An 18288-nucleotide genomic window follows, 5' to 3' on the forward strand; every position below is an offset into this window, starting at 1 on the left:
AACACCTCATAATAAGATTTTTGAGAGGTTTATACAATAAATTTATCATTGCATTTATGTTGAAAACATGGAATGCTGATAGATGGCTGACCTTATATATTTGATGATAAGTCAAACAACAGTGTTCAAAAGACATCATAAATTCAAACTCAGCTTTTCAGCAGTTTTAATATTCCACAGGTATAAACAAAACATCCAGTAAAATATTTCAAGATGTACTTAATTAATTTTGTCATTTTGGCTAAAGGAGCATCTAAATCATTAAATGTGCTTTCTGTACATGATCTTATTTCAGGGTCTAATGCTGTAGAGGCCCAGTGCCGAAGATTTGAAGTAAAAGCAGAAGATGGCAAGAAGTTGTTATTTTCTGCAGATGAAAATGAAATTGCTATTGGAGTTGACAAACTGCGGGTAACAGGTAACACTCATTAAAACATAACTAACGTCTTCCACAATTCACCCTGTTATCTTTCATGAATTCTGTTTTATAAGATCGAAGAACAGTGCAGTTCAGTTATGCAATGTGAGATGTGGGAATTAATTCCATGCCAAAAATGATGAAAGTGGTTAAGAACACTGAAATTGATAAGAAGAGCATACAAACTCCAAGCAAAAATAAACAACATTTGGTGAAGGATTGGTCCTGGCAGGGATTATATATCATCTATTTTTTAAATGAAATTACTCTGAAGTGAATTTCACTCTACTTTCTTGTTGAAGCAGTGAGCCATATGATTTAAATTTAATCAGATGTTCCTGGAATAAACATTGGAGTCAATTTTATATTGACTTTGCATCATTATTATTGTAAGAAATGTAGAAAAGATTCTTCAAGCATCAAATTGCTAATAACGTGCTCCCAAAATATGATACAATATCTTTGTCACTTATCGCAGCAGAGTTTGTCTGATCAAGCTTTGGGGTAATTTGTTTATCTTCCTTAAATGTTAACAGGAAAGGCTGAAAGTGTTCAGCAGAACAACCACTATATGAGGAAATGAAACAGAGATCATGTTTATGGTCAATGACCTTTCATCAGAAGAGTACTGATAAAAGGCCATCAACCTGTTTCTCTCGCAATAGATGCTGCCCAACCTGCAGAGGATTTCTAGACTTTTCTGTTTTTCTATCAGATTTGCAGCATTTGCAAATATATGGTTTTAGTTTTTTTGTATAGTTTAGAGAATAAATAGAGGAACTGAGCTACACTATAAACACAAGAGATTCAGCAACTGCTGGAAATCCAGTGCAACCCACAGAAAATGCTGGAAAAACTCAGTAAGTCAGGCAGTATCTCTGGAAATAAATAAACAGTTAGAGTTTCCGACCTTTCTTCAGGACTAGAAAGGAAGGGGAGATAAAGGGGAGATGCCTGGATAAAATTGTAGGGGGGAGCGGGAGGAAACTAGCTAGGTGGTGATAGGTGAAGACAGGTGGGTGGGAAAGGTAAAGGTCTAGAGAAGATGGAATCTGATAAGAAAGTAGAGTGGGCCATGGGAGAAAGGGAAGAAGGAGGGCACCAGGAGGAGTTGTTAGCAGGTGAGGAGAGGTGGTAAGAGACCAGAGTAAGGGATAGAAAAAGACGGAAAAGGGAGGAGGGAAATTTCGGGAAGAAAAATCAATGTTAATGCCATCAGGTAGGAGGCAATCTAGATTGAATATGAGGTGTTGATCCTCCACCCTGACAATGGCCTGATATTGTCAAAAGAGGAGGGCATTGACCAACATGTTGAAACAGGAATGGGAATAAGAATTAAAATGGTTGACCACCAGGAAATTCCTCTTTTAGCAGATAGAACTGATTATTGAGTTCAGGAGGAGGAAAGCAGAGGTCTATGAGCCAGTCCTCATCCAAGGATCAGAGGTAGAGAGTGTCAAAAAATTTAAATCACTCACTGTTATAATTTCAGAGGATACCTGTCCTGGGCCCAGGATGCAAACTTAATTATGAAGAAAGCACGGCAGTGCCTCTACTTTCTTAAGAGTTTGCAAAGATTCAGCATGATGTCTATAATTTTGACTAACTTCTACAGATGTATGGTGGAGAGTATATTGATTGGCTGCATCACAGCCTAGTATAAAAACACCACAAGTAGTGAATACAGCCCAGTCAATTGTGGTAAAGCCCTCCCCACCACTGAGCATTCTCGCAGGAAAGCAGCATCCATCATCAGGGACCCCCCATCACCCTGGTCCTTCTTCTCGCTGCTGTAATCAGGAAGAAGGTAGAGGAGCCTCAAAACTTTTACCACGAGGCTCAGGAACAGTTATTACCCCTCAACCATCAGTTTCTCAAACTAGAGAGGATAACTTCACTCAACTTTACTTTACTTCACTTCCCCGTCACTGAACTGTTCCCACAGCTTATGGACTCACTTTCAAGAACTTTTCATTTCATATTCTCGTCCACCCTGTGATGGGATCTTTCATTGTTTCTATTATTGTTTTTGGATTTATTGAGTATGCCTGCAAGAAAATGAATCTCAGGTTTGTATGTACATTGATAATAATTTTATTTTGAACTTTGAGCTCAGGAGTTTGATAAAGCCGTCCCCCGATTTACGTCGGGTCTCACCAATGTAGAAGACTCCGCAACACACACAAATGCTGGAGGAACTCAGCAGGCCAGGCAGCATCAATGTAAAAGAGTGCAGTTGATGTTTCAAGCTGAGACTCTTTGGCAGGACTGAAGAAAAAAAGATGAGTAGTCAGAGTTTGAAGGGAGGCGTTTCACCTATCAACTTGTGTTTCTTTCTCCCCTACCCCTACCTTCTAACTCTAACTCCTCATCTCTTTTTCTTCATCCGGGCCAAAGGTCTCAGCCTGAATCGTCCACTGTACTCTTTTCCATAGATGCTGCTTGAACTGCTAAGTTCCTCCAGCATTTTGTGTGCGTTGCTTGGATTTCCAGCATCTGCAGATTTTTTTTTGTTTTAGAAGAGACCGTACACTGGATAAAATTGACAAGCCCAGCAGATTTGCAGGTGAAGTGTTGTCTCACCTAGAAGGACTGGAAGTAAGGGAGGAGGTAAATGTTGGTGTAATGTTTCTCTTCTGAAGGGAGATTAGAAGGAGGGATGAATAGACAATAAAATCATGGAGGGAGTGAAAGCAGTGAGTGGCGGGGGATGGAAAGATGTGTTTGATGGTAGGATGTTATTGAAGATGAGCCACACAGTCGAGTTTAGTTCGCCCATGTGATCACAGGGAGAATGTGCAAACTCCATTGGAGGTTCGGATTGAAGCCCGCTCCCTGGGACTGTGAGACATCAGGCCTACTGGCAGTACCACAGTGTTTCCCTCTGCTGTGTCTGATTTCTTAAAGTTCAAAGCAAGTTTATTATCAAAATAAGTCCATTATGATGATGATAGCTGGTCCTTTGCTTGCGAAGATCAGGAGGGAAGAAGAGTCCTCAGGAGCGATGGCACAATTGCTGGTGACTGTAGAGACTATTTCTGGATCTGCAGACTCTGGAACAACAGGGACACAGGAACAGATGGGATGTAGGCACTTGGGGAGTAGGATCCTTCCTGCATCTCCTCTTCTCTTCATTAGTTGCTCTTCTGGATTCCTCAAAATTCTTGACTACTCGGTGGATCAGCGTTCTCCTGTGGTCTCTGTCACAAGCCAGCAGCTGCCACTTGCTGCCTGAGTAAACTGCTGCTTTGTGCCTCGTGCGCAGGGCACCACGATCTCTCTTGCCCTGAGGATACTACTCAGGTCAGTAACCTGGACTTGTCCATGCAAGTTGTGGCCTGACCAGTGAAGCTGCTTGAGTAGCGAAGTAGCTCCAATGCTGGGAAGTTGAGCCTTCTCGAGGACCTCATTGTTGGAGACACGATCCTGTTAACTGATCCAATGATGGAGCGGTGGCAGCGCTCGAGTGGCCAGATTTGCTTGTGGTAGACGCAGGCTTCAGAGCCGTATAGCAGTGCTGTGACAATGGCAGCCTTGTACAACTGGACTTCTGTGGACAGATGTAGCTAGTGGTTCTTTCACATGTGTTTCAGGAGGAGCACGAAGGCACTGCTGGCTCTGATGAGTCGATTGTCAACGTCTCTTACTAACGTAGCATCGTTGGAGACGACACTGCCCAGGTAGGTGAACTGCTCAACCGTGGTGAGAGGGTGGTCTTCAGTGATGATCTGAGGTGGGTTGTAAGCGCCACGAGAGAGCTTCTGATGCAGGATCATTGTTTTCTTCAGACTGACCGTTAACCCAAAAACCCTTTCAACCATGGTGAACTGTGACTGCAACCTGCAGCACGTCCTCTGTGTGCGCAAGAAGAGCATAGTCATCTGCATATAGTACCTCAAGAATGGGCTCCTGCATGTTTTTGTTTGGATGAGAAGGCAGCAGAGAATGAGGATATTTCCGTTAGTGCAGAACAGAATGTAGATGCTCTCCAAGATGGTCTTTTTCACTTTCAGTAGCATCGTGCTGAAAGAGATGGCAAAGAGCGTTGATACCAAAGCACAGCCTTGTTTCACACTAGTACCAATGGGGAGTGGGTTAGACAGGTCACTGTTATGGTTAATCTGACTGCTTTGGTCTTCACGGAGCCGCTGCAGGATGGTGAGGGATATTGAAGGACAGTTGAGCTTCCAGGGACCATCACAGCTGACTGTATCAAAGGCCTTGGTCAGGTCAATGAATGCCACATTCAGTCTCAAGTCTGTTCACTAAACTTTTCCTGCATCTGGCGCAGGACGAAGATCATGTCGGATGTGCCTCTGTTCGCTTGCAATCCGCACTAACTCTCTGCGAGGTTGCCTTTGGCAATGGTAGGCCCAAGAGAATTCTGGTGAGGATCCTCCTGGCAGTGGACATGAGGGTAATGCCTCTTTTGCTTGAGCAATCCAATTTCTCCGCTTTGTTCTTGTACTGGGAGATAACTACTGTGTTGCGTAGGTCATTTGGGACTGAACAGATTTGTGAGTTCGCTCAGGAGAATGTCTCTGCCCATTTTGTACACTTTTGCTGGGATCCTATCAATGCCTGGGGTTTTATGGCACTACAGCTTGGAAATAGCATCTTTGACCTCATCCAGAGTTGGCGGGCCATCAGGCTTAAGCCTTACTTCATGCTGGGGATCATTTCAATGGATGCTTCTTGTACTTAACAATTATCCCTGAAAAGGCTCTTGTAGTGCTCTGTCCATTGCCTCATGGTGACTTCCTTGTCTGTCAGCTGGCTGGAGTCATCAGATGGACATGGGAGGGGGCTTGAATCCAACAGAGTCAAGGATGTTTCCTGGATTGGGAGCATGCCTATGAGAACAGGTTGAGTGGACTTGGCCTTTTCTCCTTGGAGCGACGGAGGATGAGAGGCGACCTGATAGAGGAGTATAAGATGATGAGAGGCATTGATCGTGTGGATAGTCAGAGGCTTTTTCCCCAGGGCTGAAATGGTTGCCATAAGAGGACACAGTTTTAAGGTGCTGGAGAGTAGGTACAGAGGAGATGTCAGGGTAAGATTTTTTTACTCAGAGAGTGATGAGTGCGTGGAATGGGCTGCCAGCAATGGTGGTGAAGGCGGATACAATAGGGTCTTTTAAGAGACTTTTGGATAGGTACGTGGAGCTTAGAAAAATAGAGAGCTATGGGTAACCCTAGTAATTTCTAAGGTAGGGACATGTTTGGCATAACTTTGTGGGCTGAAGGATGCTGCAGGTTTTCTATGTTCTGTGGTAGCCCTCTGTGTGACATACATTATGTATCACCATATACTACATTGAGATTCATTTCTTCTTGTAGGCATTCACATTGAACAAAGAAATACAAAGAATCAGTAAAAAGCTGTACACAAAGACTGACAAAAAAACCAATGTGCAGAAAATGCCACACAGGGCAGGTGAAAAAATAATAAATTAACTAACAAGTAAATAAATACTGAGAATATGATTTGTAGTGTCCTTGAAAGTGAGTCCATGATTAGTGGAATCAGTTCAGAGTTGAAGTGAGTGAAGTTATCCATATTGGTTCAGATCGGGTAATAACTGTTCCTGAATCTGGTGGTTTAAGACCTAAGGCTCCTTTGTCTATATGGCAGCAAGAAGAGAGCAAGGCCTGGATGGTGCGGGTCCTTCATGATGGATGTTGCTTTCCTGTGACAGCACTCCTGGTAGATGTGCTCAATGGTGGGGGGAGGGGGGGGGGTTGCCTGTGATGAACTAGGCTGTATACAATATGTTTTGTAGGCTTTTCCGTTCTTGGGCATTGGTATTTGCATACCAGGCCATGATGCAACCAGGCAGGATGCTCTTCACTGTGCATACAGAAGGTTGTCACAGTTCTTGATGACATGCTGAATCTGTGCAGACTTCTAAGAAAGTAGAGGTGTTGCTATGCAACTTACGTGCTAGTCCCAGGACAGAACCTCTGAAATGATAATACCCAGGAACTCTGTTCTGTGCTTCTACATTGACATCGTATCAGGGCCCTCTCTCATCAGTGCTTTGTATTGAAGCACTAATAATGGAAGTTCCATAATTAGAGAGACATCTGACTTCTGGGAATTGTGAGTTAGGCAGAGCCTTGGTGGTCATCTGGAACTCTGTGATCTGTAAATTGCTGGGTCTTGCTGTCTAATTTTCTGTCAAACCACCAATGAGCTGTCAGTGTCATGCATTAAATGATCCCAGGGATATAGATTTCTTCAGAGGCAACACAAAAATATGGAACGCTTCACGAATTTGCGTGTCATCCTTGCGCAGGGGCCATGCTAATCTTCTCTGTATCGTTCCAGTTTTAGTATATGTGCTGCCGAAGCAAGCACAAAACCCCACTCCGACATGTCTGTCCATGGCCTCCTCTACCGTCAAGATGAGGCAGGTCGATGGAGCAATACCTTATATCCCGCCTGGGTAGCCTCCTACTTGCCAGCATGAACATCCAACTCACAGACCTCCATTGATACCCCTGCCCCCCCTTACCCCCATCGCTATCTATTATTTCAGTCTGGTTCTCTTTCTCTCTCTTTTCCCCCTGTGGTGAACTAGATATACCTGTCTGACTGCTCCTGTGGCTCCTCCCACAGACCCTGCTGACTGCTCCTGTGGCTCCTCCCACAGACCCCTGTATAAAGGCGACTGTGGTCTGCTGCTCTCCCTCATTTTCCCAGGATGTAGTGTTGTTCTTCAGTCAATTAAAGCCGATATCTCACTTCCTAAGTCTCAGCGTGAGTTATTGATGGTGCATCACCCCCCTCACTATAATCTCCCCCCAGCCCTACCTTTCTTTCTCTTTTATTTCCCATAATTCTCCACCTTCCCCCGAGCCCATTTCCCTCCAGCCTATCACTTCCTAGCTCTCTACTTTATCCCTCCCCCCACTTCTTATCCCCCCCTCGACCATCCCATGTTACTTCACTCCTGATGAAGGGTTTCAGCCCAAAACATCGTCACTGCCTCCTCCCATAGATGCTGTCTGGCCTGCTGAGTTCTGTCAGCATTTTGTGTTTTTATAGATTTCTTCAGAATTGGTTGAGTTTGTCCTCTGACTTACTGGTTTGAGCCCAACCTCCCGTATTGCCCAGATTTGATGCCCAAGTATCCACCCATCCAGGCATAGTTTTTCTGGATGCAGAAGGCTAACTGAGATGGCAGTTTGAAGCTGAGCGAGACACCTCAAGAAGCCAAGAGGAAAGTGAGAGTGGCTCCTGGTTCCATATCGTGAGACAGGTCCTCAGGGCCATTGCCTGTTGACAGCTGTTGTCAAATGATTTTGATCCCTCTTTGATGTTTGTGAACATATAAGTTACTTTTAGAAGTGGGAAGAAAAATAATTAAGCAATACCTGAAAATACAAGTATATTATTAAAACTATTCAATTAACTCAAACATAGATCCTTTTCTGGATGTGTTGTGAAGGTGATGGATTGGATGCAAAGTGACTCCACTTTCTCTTCGGCATAGCAGTGATGTTTACTGGGCTTAATGATGAATCCAGCAGTAGGATAGGAAGTCCGACTCACTGGCATTTGACCTCCAGCTTGCTTTGAACTTCTATGTCTGCACGAGCCTGCACAGACATCAGAGGCTAGCCAAACCAAACTGTGCTCAGCAGAAGGCAGGCTGATTCTCTATGCAGCAACCAGCCATCAGTTGGCTCAGTTTGCCAAACCAAACTGTGCTCAGTGGAGGGCAGGCAGATTCACTATGCAGCAACCAGCCATCAGTCTGCTCTATTGACCCGATAAATATCAATGGAACAAACAACTCGTTTTATTTGTCCAAATCAGAATTATTATCACTGACATGTGTATTGTGAAATTTGTTGTTTAGTGGCAGCAAGAAATGAAAACTTACTAAATAAATAGAGAAACAAACAAACAAATAAATAAATTGTGTGAAAGAGGAATAGCAAGACAGTGTTCAGGTGTTTGTGCACTCTTCAGAAGTCTGATTAAGAGGAGTAGGACTTGTTCCTAAAATGTTGAATATGTGTCTTCAGCCTTCTGTGTGTTCTCCCTGATAGCAGTTATAAGAAGAGGGCATGTCCTGATTGTGAGAGTCCCTAATAATGAATGCCACCTTCTCATGGACTCTCATGAGATTTTCATGGACAAAGGGATGGTCACAAAATCTGCCTGGGGCTAGAAACACTGCTCTGGATTCCAGACATATTGGAGGAATCAGATTCACAGACAGCTAGCAGGATAGCAACGTTTTAAAAGCCTCCTCAGTGGTGGGGCAGGCTTGTACCAGTGAAGGACCTGGCAGAGTCCACAACCACTTTCAGTCACAAACAAGGGAAAATTCGCAGATGCTAGAAATCCGAGCAGCACACACAGAATGCTGGAGGAACTCAGCAGGCCAAGCAGCATCTAGGGAAACAAGTACAGTCGACATCTCACCCGGAAATGTCAACTGTAGTTTTTTCCATAGATGTTGCCTGACCTGCTGAGTTCCTCCAGCAATTTGTGTGTGTTGCTTGCAGCTTCTTTCAATACTGTGCATTGTCAAAAAAATTAATGATATTTCTAAAAATGTTTATCAAATACATCTTTCTAATTGTTTAACAAAAAGGTACCTGGCTGTGTAATGAAATCCAGCATCATTTTATTGTACTTTTTGTATTTGTTCATTTTTACTTAGAGATGCTTGTGGGTGATAGATTATTTGAATACAGATCTGATGCGGTAACTGTGCAACTCCAGGGTTTATTTTACAGGTTCTTCTATCTCATTCATTTCAATAGTATTATAATCTCACTTGTTACATCCTTAGTTCACTTAGTACAATTGCACTAAGAGCGCCACCTGGTGTCATCTCAGTTATTTTTAAAGTTATCATAGCTTTTTTTTGTAATCAATGGCATGAATCTCCATCTGAGAGCCTCCAACTTAGCTTCTATCATGCCCACAATCAGATATTTTTCAGTAGCACTTGAGATTCTCATGGACAAAGGGATGGTCACAAAATCTGCCTGGGGCTAGAAACACTGCTCTGGATTCCAGACATATTGGAGGAATCAGATTCACAGACAGCTAGCAGGATAGCAACTTTGAGAAGAAAATAAAGCCATGATCATAGCCAGGACATCATGAAGCATTTAAAGTCTTTTTTTCTCTATTTCATTTCCTTTGTACGTTAAAAGTGAAAGGACATTACATTTTCCTATTGCAAGAGAGGAAGGGTTGGGAGAAATGAATTGGGACAGCCTCCACCTTGGAAACAACAATAGTCCCCAAATGTTCTTATGTGCTAAGTCTGATAAGAAGCTTTTTATGATGGTGTAAACCCCAACAGCTCCTACAATAATCAAGGGACCTTATGAGATCTTCAGAAATGTTAGCAATGTTGGAGGGTCACCTATTGAAATGTGCTCCATGTGGGTTTCTTTTAAGTGGAATACTCACAAAAGCAATCATGATTTGGAAGGAAGAATATAAGACAAGAATGAAAATGAAAGGAAATAAGCCAGAACAGTGGCTTAAGTACCAAAGCTATTGCCTGATGGCCCTAGTGACTTCAGTCCCTACCCCCAATGCTGTTTGTGTGGAGTTTACATATACTGCCCATTAATAAATGAGTATCTTTTGTCTGTTTCAGCTTCCTCTCATATATCAAAGGTATATGGATTAGTAGGTTAATTGTAAATTGCTACTCTCACATAGATGAGTGGCGGGAACTGGAAGGGAGAAGAGAGGATATAGGCAAATACAGAGAATAGTATCAGCTTAGTGAAGGATTCACATGGGTTTAATGGGCCAAAGAGCCTGTGTTCAATAGTTCAATAATTCCATTTAATATCAGAGAATGTATACAATATACAACCTGGAATTCATAGATACCCACAGATACCCTCAAAACAAAAGAAAAACACACAAGAATGAATGACAAAATAAAATAAAATCCAAAGCCCCCTGCCCCCCCATGCACAAGCAACATCAACACTCCCCTTCCCCCCACTTATTCTAGTGTAAAGCATCAGCATTCCCACCACCCACCATGCAAGCAAAAGCAAAGCCCTCAAACAGAGACCATGGTCTACAGTCCATCAAAAACCAACTGTTCACTCCAACATTTAGACATCCCACAGGCTCTCCTTTCACACTGATGGGAGACAAGAGTCACTATTTCGATGTTACAGTCATTCTGAAAAGATGTTTTTTTTTATTTCAAGCTCCCTGACTTGAGAATCAGCAAATCAATTAACAAGTGCAGAGCCCTCTGATAACCACTCATGCTGTCTTCAATGTCCCAACTCCCACTACGCTTCAGTACGTGGTGCTGGTGAGAATTCATGTCCATAGGGCTGTGCAGGCCCCGAAGGTGCCCGACTTTGGGCTGAAATTGGACATGTTGAACTGCATCTGATCGGCAAGTTGCAAAGAATGGCAGCCTTTGATTGCTGCTTTAGATACTGACATGACCCAGCAACACTGAAAGGAAAATAGAGACATTAGAATAGGAAGAAATTACGTTTCACTGATAAGCTGGGAGAAGTCACCCTCAGTCACCATCTTTAGCTCCACCTCTTTCATGCTATGTGACCCCATAGATAGTTGAAGTCTTAAAGTTAACTCATTGGCTTAGATCCAGGGTGTAGACTACTTCAGTTTTGAAGCTGTTTCCATTCTATATGGAATCTCCATTGTAAATTCTGAAGGGATCATTGATGAAACTCATTGTCCGCCACAATAATGATTTAATAGTATCCAGTTTAATAGTAAGGTGAACCTAAATCTTTGATTAAAAGCAGAAAGAAAAATAAATGATCAACAATGAACTTTATTATTAACAATGAACTGTGTAAACAAGAATTTTCTTAGATGATAAATCCAATTCACCCACTGTTCTTTCACACAAGACAATGTTGGGTTATCAAACTAAAAAAAAGTTTGAAGAATTGATAAGAACAAGATTCATGCAATACCATGTTTGCATGTTGTCTTACATTGCCCATGCTGTGTCCCTCAGCTTATACAAGTTTTTTTTATCTGGGAAAAAGATGGTATTAGAGGCAGAAAGCATTTCTACCATCGCTAAAGTTTAGAGAGATGAATTTGAAGGTGGAAATATTGCACTTCCTCTGTCCAATATGCTTTTGGCTTAGAGCAACACATCTTTGAATTGATCTCCTAAGAATCTGTCCATGGCCACTTTCCATTTCTCTTCTCAGCAACATCATTGAACTCCACATGAGCAGTGGTGATACATCATTCTAACAGATGATTACTGCTCTGAACAAGCTAGCTCTCTCAGGAGAGCCACTGTGTTTATTTGAGTGAGCCAGAATTCTCCATGCTAAAAAGAAGGAAGACCAAAACCATTGTAGAAGTCCAGCTGCAGGCTTGGCTACTGACCATCTTTCCAATCCATGAAGTTGTCTGTGGCTGCAGGCAACTGTGACCTGTACTTCTAAACACTCATGCAATTCCTCACTGACACTACGTTCAATAAAAGCAAAAAAATAAGAAAACAGCTGATGATGCAGGTTTGATATAAAATGCTGGAAATACTCATCAAGTCGGACAACATCTACAAAGAGAGAAGCAGTAAATATTTGAGTTGATAATTTTTCATCAACGCTGGGAAATGTTGATAATCAAACATGTCCCGCTGCTGCAGTCTTTAGCGTGTGCTGTGAAGGTCTGCCTCTACCCTTGGCATTGATAAGCCATACGTTGAATCAGATTTTCAAGGTGCCATCTAGGCATGTTCTACATGCATTTTGGACACTTATCTGGTCACCTTCATACATCAGCCATCAAACTCAATGAGGATCTGGAAAAAAAAAAAATTCCATAGAGACATTACAATAAGCACCTGACTTTTCTCTTCATGTTAATTTTATCATAGAAAATGATAAATTTTGCAATAAACATCCAAACCTTTAGCATTAAGTTCAGACCTTTATTCCTATAAGGCTGTGTTCAGTGTCAATCATCAGCAATTCCTGCCACAGAATGTCGAGTAACTTCAAGTAAATTGAGGAGACCAGTGTCTGTGCTTCTTCATTTATTGATGATGATACAGGGACCAGATCTACCTCATACTGCAGCTTGCTCCATGGTACTTGCACCTATCTGGAGCTGACCAATAACACAGCTTAAATTGCTACCTCACAGTGTCATGGTTCCAGTTGGCCCGTCCCCTTTAACACTTCTTTCTCCCTGATCATGCCCCAATTTTAGTCAATTGCTGCTAGTTACCCAATAATCGTACTTCTGGCTTTCATCAGAGACTGGGAAATAAATACGAGGATGACGCTATCACAGTTCGTTGGTCAATTCTTGTGTGATACTTCGTTCCCTGTTCCGATTAGAACCGTTAGTTCTAAGTTCCGCTCTAGTTTCTAGAAAGTCCCTGTGAATCCCATCTCCTTGTCAAGATCCCTCTGGTTTCCTGCTCTACGTTCAGGTCTACGCCAGCCTCCCCAACTGAGTCGACGTGCCAGTGTCCTGCACTTGGGTTCTCCTCCGTCACCCCCGTGTAACACACAATCCAGTTTAATCCTGACCTCCGGTGATCTCTGTGTGGAATTTACACATTCTCCTCATAATGATCTCCCTGGAGTTCAGACCATAAGACACAGGAACAGAATTAGTCCATTCAGCACATCGAGTTTGTTCTGCCATTCCATTATGACTGATATATTACCCCTCTCAAACTTGTCTTCCTGCCTTCTCCCCATAATCTTTGACACCCTTAGCTGATCAAAAACTTATCCTCCTCTGCCTTAACTATACCAAATAATTTTGCCTCTGTAGCCATCTGTGACAATGACTTCCACAGATTCACCACCTCTGGCTAAAGAAATCCCTCCTCATCTCTGTTTTAAATTGATATTCCTCTATTCATCTGGGCCTAGATTCCCACACTATAGGAAACATCCTCTCCATACTTTATCTAAGCCTTCCAATATTCAATAGGTTTCTATGAGATCCACCCCCCCCCCCGCCATTCTTCTAAACTCCAGCAAGTACAGGAGTACAGACCCAGAGCCATCAAGTACTCTTCATTTGTTAATCCTTTCATTCCCTGAATAATTCTCGTGAATGACCGTCTCCAATGCCAACAAGTCATTCCTTAGATAAAGGGCCGAAAATCTTCTCACAATACTCTGTGTGGTTTGATCAATATCTTATAAAACCTGAGCATTACATCCTTGCCTTTATATTCAAATACTCTCAAAGAAAATGCAAGCATTGCATTTGCCTTCCTCACCACTGACATAGCCTGCAAATTAACCTTCAGAGAATCCTGCACAAGGACTCTCAAGTCTGATTTTTGAATTTTCTCTGTTTAGAAAATAGTCTATGCCTTTATTCCCTCCACCAAGCTCCATAACCATACACTTCCCTACGCTATAGTATATCTGTCACTCTTTGCCCATTCTCCCAATCAAAGTCTTCTGCAGTCTGCCTGCTTCCTCAACACTACCTTCCCCTCCAGCTATCTGGAAACTTGTATCGTCTGCAAACCTGGCCACAAAGCATCAATTCTGTTATCTAAATAATTGATATTTAATGTGAAAAGGAGCAGTCCTAACACCAACCCCTGTGGAACACCACTTGTCACCAGAAGCCAACCAGAAAAGGCTCCCTTTATTCACAATCTTTGCCTCCTGCCAGTTAGCCAATATTCTATTCAGGCTGTTATCATTCACATAATACCATGGGATCTTATCTTGTTAAGGAGCTTCATGTCAGACCTTGTCAAAAGCCTTCTGAAAATTTAAGTAAACAACGTCTACCAATTCTCCTTTCTCTATCCTGCTTGTTATTTTCTCAAAGAATTCCGACAGATTTGTCATGCAAGGTTTCCCCTAAAGGAAGCCATACAGATTTTGGCCTATCTTATCATGTGCCTCCAATTACCCTGAAATTTCATACTTAATAATGAACTCCAACAACTTCCCAACCACAGAGGTCTGGCTAACTGGTCTATAATTTTCCTTCTTCTGTCTACTTCTTAAATTTTCCAGTCCTCTGGAACCATTCCAGAATCTATTTATTCTTGAAATATCATAACTAATGTTTCCACAGTCTCTTCAGCTACCTCTTCCAGAATGCTGAGGTGTAGTTCATCTAGTCCAGGTGACTTATCTACCTTCAGACCTCTCAGTTTCACAAGCACCTTCTCCTTGGTAATAGTAACTACACTTACTTCTGCCTCCTGACACTTTGTCATCCTACTGGTGTCTTTCAAAGTGAAGAATGACACTAAATATTTATTAAGTTTGTCTGCTATTTCTTGTCCCCCATTACTGCCTCTCCCGCATCACTTTCGAGTGGTCCGATATCTACTCTCTTCTCCTCATTATACCTGTAAATCTGAAAAACAACCTTTTGGTATCCGCTCTGATATTATTGACTAGCTAACTTTCACGTTTAATCTTTTCTCTCCTTATAGCTTTTTAATTGCATTCTGTTGGTTTTTAAAAGCTTGCCAATCTTCTAACTCCCCACTAATTATATGCCTTCTCTTTTGCTTTTATGCTGTCATTAACTTCCCTTGTCAGCCACGGTTGCATCATCCTCCCTTTAGAATTCCTCTTCAACTTTAGGATGTTTCTAACCTGCATGTCTGAATTGCTCCCAGAAACTCCAGCTATTGCTGTTGTGCTATTATTCCTGCTAGTATCCCATTCCAGTTAACTTTGGCTAGATCCTCTCTTATGCCTCTGTAATTTCCTAAACTCCACTTTCATACTGATGCATCTAAGTTTAGCTTCTCCCTCTCAAACTGCATGGTGAATTCTATCATATTATGATCACTACTTTCTAAGGGTTCCTTTAACATAAGCTCCCTAGTCAAATTGGTTTCATTAAACAGCATCCAATGTAGAATTGCCTTTTTCCCTAGAGGACTGAACCACAATCTTCTCTGAAAAGCTATCTCGTAAGCATTCTACAAATGTCCCTCTTGGGATCCAACACCAACCTGATTTTCCAAATCTACCTGTCGTGACTATCCCCCATGACAATTGTAACACTGCTCTTTTCACGTGCCTTTTCCATCTCCCATTGTAATTTGTAACACATGTCCTGGCTACTGTTTGGAGGCCTGTAGAGAACTCCCATCTGGGTTTTGTACCCTTGCAGTTTTTTTATCTCTACCTATAGTGATTCCACATTCTCCAATCCTATGTCACCTCTTTCTTTGAATATTTTATATTTAATATTTTACAAACAGAGCCATACCAACCCCTCTGCCTATTTGTTCGTGCTTTCAATAAATGTATATTCTTGGACGTTAAGCTCCCAGCCATGATCTACTTTCAGCCATGACTCGGTGATACTCACAACGTCACACCTGCGAATCTCTAACTGCATTATAAATTCACCTACCTTATTCTGTACACTATGTACCTTCAAGTATAACATTTTCAGTCCTGTATTCATCACCTTTTTCAATTTTTTCCCAATGTTAGAGGTCAACTCATCCCACTGACTGCAATTTTGCCCTATGATTATAGCTGCCTGTTCTTCCTCTCAGTCTCACTACACACTATATCTACTAATATAACAACGACTACTTATATATCCTCTGGCCTATCAGTCCAGTTCCCATCCTGCCAAATTCATTTACACACTCTCCAACAGCTCTAGCAAACCTGTGTGCAAAGTTATTGATCCCACTCGGGTTCAGGTGTAACCTGTCCCTATTGGAACAGTTCACAGCTTCCACAGGGGAATGATCCAGAATGTTCCAGAAATCTGAACCCCTGCCTCATGCTCCAATTCCTCCACCACACGTTCACAGGGAGGGTGGTTAGTGATCAATTGCACAGAGTGCAGAAGAGGTATGTTCCTGTTGGAAGGGAGGACAAGGATGGAAAGATTAGAGAACCTTGGATATCCAGAGAGGTGACGAATTTAGTCAAGAAGAAAAAGGAAAACTATGTAAAGCTTTGGAAGTTATGATCAAATTGAGTACATGAGAATTATAAAGAAGTCAGAAAACAACTAAAAAAAGGGAATTAGCAAAAGCCAGGAGGGCCATGGAAAGTCTTTGGCCAGTAGGATTAAGGCGAATCTTAAGGCATTCTGTATATATATCAAGAACAAGGGGATGACAAGGGAGAGAGTAGGACCACTCAAGAATAAAGAGGGGAACATTTGCTCAATGTGGAGAATAGAGTGAGGTGCTTAATGAGTACTTTGCTTCACTACTTATCAAGGAAAAGGACACAGAGGACCAGGAGAGATCAGTGATGTGTGTATAAATATGTTAGGGCATTTAAAGGTCAAGGAGGAGGAAGTGTTGGGCCTGCTAATGAGTATTAAGGTGGATATATCCCCAGGGCCTGATGGGATTTATCCCAGGTTATTGAAGGAGGCAGAAGATAACATTGCTGGGACCTTGACCATTACCTTCATGTCCTTTCTAGGCACAGGTGAGGTCCCAAAGGACTGGTAAGTGGCTAATGCTGTACCTCTATTTGAGAAGGGAACAAGGGAAAATCCTAGGAACTATAGACTGGTGAATCTCACAACAGTTGTTGGGAAATTGCTGGAGAGAATGCATAGGAATAATATAGATGTGCATATGGAAATTCATGATCTAATTAAGGAGAGCCAGCAAGGCTTTGTGTGGGGCAATTCATGGCTTACCAACTTGAAATGGTCTCTAAGGAGCTGCAGTTCATTGCACTTCATGGAGATAAGGTTATCAGGGAGACTACAGATCTCCCAGAATTCCCACATCTCACACAAAGATCACACCACTAATCCTGGACCCATTCTTCTTATACTAGTATGCACTAAGAGAAAGAAAGAGGAAAAAAAACTTCATAGAAACTTACTTAGAGCCTCCGCTGTTCTTGCCAAAGCCTGACCGCTCTAACACTGTTCAACTCCTATAACCACTGCTCTATTTACACCTGGCTTCTTTTTATTGGCCTTTGCCAAGTGCCTAATAGATGGCTGTGACTGCAGCCCACCAAAAAGTTCTGAATGTCTCAAGCCCTTTTTCAATTTTGTACTGTCTCAGCCAAACAAGCGACTGCTCACAACGATTGCAGCCCGCTGAAATGTTTGAAAAAGCCCTGGGCTCTTTTTAAACCTCGCACTGCCTCAAGCTAACAGATGGAGTGCTTGTGATGATTGCAGCCCACCAGAAAGTTCCGCTGGGTGCACTGATTTCCTCCCACATCCAACGACGTGGGGTTTGGAATGTTAATCAACCATTGCAAGTTGCCCCTCATAGGAGAATCTAAGGAGAGTTCATGGGAAGGTGGGGAGGGTAAAATAAGATTGGTGTGAAATGGTGCCTGATGGACAGCATGGATTCAATGGGCAAAATGGCCTGATTTTGTGCTGCAAAATAAGAACCCTCTTTTTCTTCCCTAAGTAAAACTTGATAATACCACAAGTGAGTCATTCCTTTAATTTGAAAATTATAGCATCAATCACTCTTACATTCTGGCATAATTACCAGTGCAATGTTTGCTAAGTGCAGTTCACAGGAACTTGACCACACAGCCCTTGGGGTACCTTCAATGGGCACTGCCAAATTAGCAACATCTTTCTGGCATCATCTTTGTGGAAGGGCTGTGGAGTAATTATAGCCTCACTGACCACTCACTGTGCTGAAAGGATAATGCCCAATCATACCCAGCCTACACCTGTTACTCCAAGCCCTACACTCACAGTAACCTCCTCCTTTCCCCACACCAGTCATCATGCCCTCAATCTCTGCCCCGAATTATGTCCTCCTGCTCCCAATACCCTGCCTCTGCACTGATTCATGTGGACCTTGCATAATTAAATACAACTCACCTTCCCCAACACCTCCACCAGCTACATTACGCTTAGCAGATAACATCCTGAGT

The 18288-nt window shown here is 42.4% G+C and overlaps 1 protein-coding gene and 1 non-coding gene across 2 annotated transcripts in view; one reads left to right on the plus strand and one right to left on the minus strand.

The window, feature by feature from the left end:
* The window catches only part of LOC140737864 (zeta-sarcoglycan), a 920455-nt gene that overhangs the window by 796760 nt on the left and 105407 nt on the right, over positions 1 to 18288 (plus strand). The window contains exon 5 of the mRNA XM_073064601.1: positions 296 to 418. Within this exon, the coding sequence (XP_072920702.1) occupies positions 296 to 418 (123 nt within the window). The remainder of the gene's footprint in view (positions 1 to 295; positions 419 to 18288) is intronic.
* LOC140738170 (U6 spliceosomal RNA) lies at positions 6672 to 6778 on the minus strand. Its single transcript, XR_012101332.1, has one exon. It is a non-coding gene; the product is annotated as a U6 spliceosomal RNA (small nuclear RNA).

Source organism: Hemitrygon akajei, chromosome 13, assembly GCF_048418815.1.
Source record: "Hemitrygon akajei chromosome 13, sHemAka1.3, whole genome shotgun sequence".
Classification (NCBI taxonomy): Eukaryota; Metazoa; Chordata; class Chondrichthyes; order Myliobatiformes; family Dasyatidae; genus Hemitrygon; species Hemitrygon akajei.